This window comes from Rhinopithecus bieti, unplaced genomic scaffold (assembly GCF_001698545.2).
Source record: "Rhinopithecus bieti isolate Rb0 unplaced genomic scaffold, ASM169854v2 scaffold_65275, whole genome shotgun sequence".
Classification (NCBI taxonomy): domain Eukaryota; kingdom Metazoa; phylum Chordata; class Mammalia; order Primates; family Cercopithecidae; genus Rhinopithecus; species Rhinopithecus bieti.
In genome coordinates this window covers 1,367,545-1,372,481 of record NW_016826376.1, presented here as the reverse complement: position 1 = coordinate 1,372,481, position 4,937 = coordinate 1,367,545, and the positions used below count along the sequence as shown (strand labels likewise).

General features: G+C 57.8%; 1 protein-coding gene across 1 annotated transcript; it reads right to left on the bottom strand.

Annotated features, from left to right (window-relative positions):
• Positions 1-355: 355 nt before the first annotated feature.
• Positions 356-4,329, bottom strand: SLC35D3 (solute carrier family 35 member D3). The gene is made up of 2 exons (XM_017863426.1): positions 2,898-4,329; positions 356-1,874 (listed from the first exon to the last, which is right to left on the bottom strand). The coding sequence occupies exons 1-2, from the start codon at positions 3,334-3,336 to the stop codon at positions 1,072-1,074; spliced, it is 1,242 nt and encodes a 413-aa protein (XP_017718915.1). The 5' UTR covers positions 3,337-4,329; the 3' UTR covers positions 356-1,071.
• Positions 4,330-4,937: the final 608 nt, after the last annotated feature.

Here is a 4,937-nt window from a genome sequence, read left to right as displayed (position 1 = left end):
CTTCCTTCACTGGAAGATGTGTTTCTGTTTTTGTTGTTATTTCAAACCAAACAGCTTTGTTAATTTAGGAAGTTTCCAGTGGTGCGGCCCCTACACACCAGATACTATGACCACACATTGGAGGCAAACACAAACAACTATACAGCAACAATAGAACAGGTGTCTAAAATAAATTTCTAACAATGTATCTTTTAATAGTTAGACTCATACTTTATTTTGATAAATTTAAGATAGAAAAATATCATAATGTGAATATAGCAGTTGCTCTTTTTGTAACATGGTTTGGGATGTGCAGCACAACTTGAAAGGACTTGNAAAAAAAAAAAAAAAAAAAAAAAAAAAAAAAAAAAAAAAAAAGAACAGGTTTGGCATTCAATAATAAATATTATAAAGCAATGAATGGAACAACTTTTAAAATAATTACTAAAAGCAAACTAGACTTCATGATTAAAGCTAAGAACTCATATTTGCAAAATAGCTTTTACAGTTTCTGTCAATATATAATACAGTAGTAGGACGCCTATTTTTAAAAAACAAGTGAGTAGAATCAGAGTAAATATGGTATTTCAGATGACTATAATCAGTAAACATCAATTCAGTATATTTATATATCATTTCAGCAATATACTCTTTGCCCAGCTGGCGATTAAAAACTGTAGTTCTATCATCAAAAATGCATCCCTGAATGTCATCTTTGAACTTATTAAGTGCTCTCATCATTTCTACACTCCATCTTTGGAGCGGGTGGCTTGGGGACTCTTGGTACATGCAGATATTTAGTTATGGTTATAATGACAAAAATTAAATGTGCCAGGAGTCTAAAGCAGAAACCATTGCCTTACTTTGTTAAGTACCTTCACATTCTTTTGTCTCTGTGATGCCTCAGGTGAAGTCACACTAAATTCACACAGGTGCTAATTTTGTTACTCTGTGTCAGTACCTTTCAGCTTCTTTCTTTTCTTCCCTTTCCCACTCCTCAAAGAATAAAATGGGGAGGCCTCTCATTAAAACATGTCATTTCTAACATAAAAAATAAGTGTACGCACATAGGTACATACATGCATCTCCTTCTCAAGGACTGGGTAACTCCTCGTTTTCTATCAAGTAATCCTTCTTCATATACCTGGTTCCCCTAACCAACCTCCACACCTCGAGGTAAGCATCTTTTAACGACCTCCTGCTCCCTTCTTCAGAGCTCCCAGCCACCAGCGGGACTCCTCGGGGGCTGCCCCTGACCTCTTGCCTGCTCTGCTGAGCGGGGCCATCCCCACCTTCTGACCGGCCATTTCCTCCCTCCCCAGGCAGCTCCTCCATCACGAATGGTAGCTGGTCTCCACTTAGCTGCGCCTCCTCTCCCCTGGGTTGGGCCTCCAGGTCCTCGTACTTGCTTTGCTTTCTGGTCTCCATGAACTTGGCCACACAGTAAATGATGGAGCCCAGGGTGTTCACCACCACGCCGGCAATGAACAGAGAGGTGGGTTCCACGTCGCTGAAGGCCACCATGCCCACCGTGATGGTGGCGATGCTCTTTACCACGCCCACGAAGCTGGTGGTCACGGCCGAGTTGATGTAGGTGCAGTGCAGCGTGGTGAAGTTCATGGCGCAGCCGATCAGGATGCAGGCCACGAAGATGCAGACCATAGCTGGGTCCTTCCAGCCAGGGAAGGTCCAGGCGTGGATGGAGTCGGTGCTGGCGAAGGAGCAGATGACCAGCAGAGGAGTGGCGGAGACGGCGATGACGTACTGCGCGGTGAGGGGCCCGTGCTCTGTGTCAGCGCTGGCCTTCTGGATGAGCACCAGGTAGGCGGCGTGCACCAGCACCGCCAGCACTCCCGTGACGTACCCGATGGGGTCGCCCGTCAGGTCGCCGGCTCCTGTGGCGCACGAGGAGGACGGCCAAGCCCGGGCAGGAAGGTAAAAGAGAGAAGACAGCAGGTTGGCGTGGGCGTGGACCCACCGGGAAAACGCGTCGGATAGGAAAGGAGACTGGGTTCGCGCCCCAGCTCTGCCCACCGATTCCTGAGTGACAGACGCCCGCCATCCCTCAGCCACCCGTGTCAAATGCGACAGCCAAACTCAGTGCTCAGAGCGCCTTCCCGACATATCCCCGGGTCACCCCATATTCCCCTGTCCACGACAAAGGCCCCAGAGAGCGCAGATGCCCTCGGGGCAGGTGCTGTGGCTTCCCCGAGCTGGCACCGAGGTCACTCGGGCTCGTGGTACCTGCACTCCGCAGCCCCTGCCCCGTGGGGCACCAAAGGGAGAGGGAGCCCCAGCCAGTGGCCTGTAACCCGGAGCGGCCAGGAGCAGGGGAGAACGCCTGTCCTGGCCTCCAGTGAAGCTTCCCCCTGCCCCGGCTCTCGTCTCGCTCAGCACCTGGGTCGTCTGCCTCAGGCCCGCAGCCCCTCGCGCGGCACGACACACCCCGCAGTAGCCCCGGGAGCCTAAGCTTCGCTCCCATCCCCCACCTCCATTCCAGCCCCTGGTGACCCAAGGAAGTTCACGGCCCCCTCCTTCCGGCTTGGTCCTGGCTTGGAGAACTCCAGCTCCCAGGCTCAGGCGGCCCTCCCACCTCTCCCGGAGAGTGGGGTGACAGGGGAAGACCAAGGGAGGGGGCGGCAGGAAGGGCGATGCCAGGTGAAGCAGGGTCGAGGGTCGGAATCCAGGACATTAGGGGGCAGGGGGACTTGTGGGAGGAAGCCGGAGAGCTGGGGAGCTCGCTGGGTCTCGGAAGTCCCTTTTGCGAGCTGAGCGACCACTTTCAAAGCTCTCCGCCCCTCTCTGCCTCAGTCTCCCCATCTGGAAGTGAGGTCGTTGAACTCAGTGATCCCCGCGGTCTCTGCCCGACGGAGAGGGGTGGGTGGGATCGGCTGGGGATCGGCGCGGGGCCCGCTCACCTGCCAGGGCGGCGCCGCAGGTGGTGATGAGCACGGCCGCCAGCACCCCTGGCGAGGGCGCGCCGTTCTTGAGCACCAGGACGCCGATGAGCATGGTGACCAGGGGCAGGCAGCGCTTGAAGACCACGTACATAGGCAGGCTGAGGCCGCGCAGGGACCAGAGCGTGAGGCTGGACTGCAACGTGGAGAGCACCGCGACCCCCGCGAAGGAGCGTGCCAGGCTCAGACCGAAAGGGGGCACGGCGATGAGCCCGAGGCGCCGCAGCAGCTCCAGGCTCAGCGCCGCCGTGGAGCTGGTCAGGCACTGCACCAGGGTCAGGAAGGAGAACTGGTAGCGGCTGATGAGGAACTTGAGCAAGATGTTGAGGGAGCCCGAGAAGACCCCGTGCGCGATGGCCACCGAGATGCCCAGCACTCGTCCCCGGCACAGCTGCCGCATCGCGCCGGCCTCGCTGCACCCAGCGGTGGCGGAGCTCCGCGACCTGTGCGCGAGGAGCCGGGAGGAGCGGAGTGAGGGCGGCGGGGGCGCCCGCCCAGCGCGGCGGTGAAGGGCAGGGGGCGCCGGCTCGGCTGCAGAGGGCAGCTCTCTGGCCAGGCGTTCTCGCGGTTCGGCAGCTCTGCGTCCGACTGCCCCGCAGCTCCAGGGAGGCAGTGACGAGGGCGGGGGACTCCGAAAAGTGGCAGAGGTGGCGGGGGGGCCGGTCTGAGAGGAGTGGCGGGAATCGTAGCGACAGCTATTTGTAAGTGGGTGATGAGCCGCGGTGGGTTGTGTCCCGCGCGGTTTCACCGTCAGGGAAGACGCTCTGCTGAGGGAAGCGGGCGGCTGGGCGCCCCGGGGCGGCTGCAGCAGAGCGGGACCGGGGCTCTTGGGGCGCGGCGCCCCTCCCTCCCACAGCGCCAGCGGCTCTCGCTTGCCCCTTCCTCCCAGCCGAGGGGCTTGGGTTGGAGGGATCGGGACACAGCTAAAGATTTTAGAAACAGCGCATCAGGATCGAGCGCCGTTTATTGGTCGCAACAAGTGACGGTGCCCTCAGCCCCATCGCCCCGGCGCTGCAGCGGCTTTTTCTACCCACGGTCCCTCCCGGTGCACCGGCGGGACCTCGTCCAGCTGCCCGCCAGGGAAGCGAAAACCGTTAGTGCCGGAGGGCTCCCGAAGCTCCCGATCCCGGCGCCGACGCCCGGGTATCAGAGGAGGAACGCGCGGCCCGGGGCGCTGTCCGGGGGTCCCTCGGAGCACGGAAGCTGGCTCCTTCCGGTGCCAGGCCACGGGCACCGCTCTCGGCGCGCCTTCCAGAGAGGGTCCCGGGATTATGCGCTCGGCTCCAGGGAAGCTTTCAGGGGGTTCAGTGGTCTCGTACAGCAGCGGAGCCTGGTGGCGGGGACACACATTAGAATTGAGGCAAAGATGTGAATAAGCAAACGCGCACAAACGAAGTCACAACCGCAAGTAGCCACCACCAGGAACCGAGAAGCTCAGGGGCGACGCTTCCCGAAGCGTGGGAGAGGAGGCTGGCTGCGCTCGCAGAATGGGGGAGTAGAAGGGGAGGGGGCGGGAACCCGGGGCCCCTCACCCTGTAGGGAGACTCCGCGTAGCATTCTCCGGATTCAAGGGAACTGATCCCAGGGAACCCTCACCCTGCGGGACCGTCGTGGGTTGCTTTCGGAAGCAGGACAACCGGGAGGCAGAGGGCGGGGGAGTCACCACCTCCCTGGGCCAGGGTTCACACCTTTGCACCGCAGGACTTGTGAACTGTGTGTTTCCTATATGACTTAAGAAAAAGGGAATTCTAATTTTGGAATAGGAGTAAGGCTTCGGTGATTCTTTCTTCTGAATTCAGTTCCCTGGAAAGTAACTCGCGCGGACCTGTAGTTAAATCAGCAGCAGCCAAGGGTTTCGCTCAGCCGAAGGAACCGTTAAGCGCCAGACAGTTTAGCTTTAAGGCGATTTGAAATTTGTGGCATTGGCCAGGGTTTGGCTGTAAGGGAAAGGTTGGAGATCGCTGCGCTCCAGCACCCCTTTCGTTCACCGCCAGCAGTTTA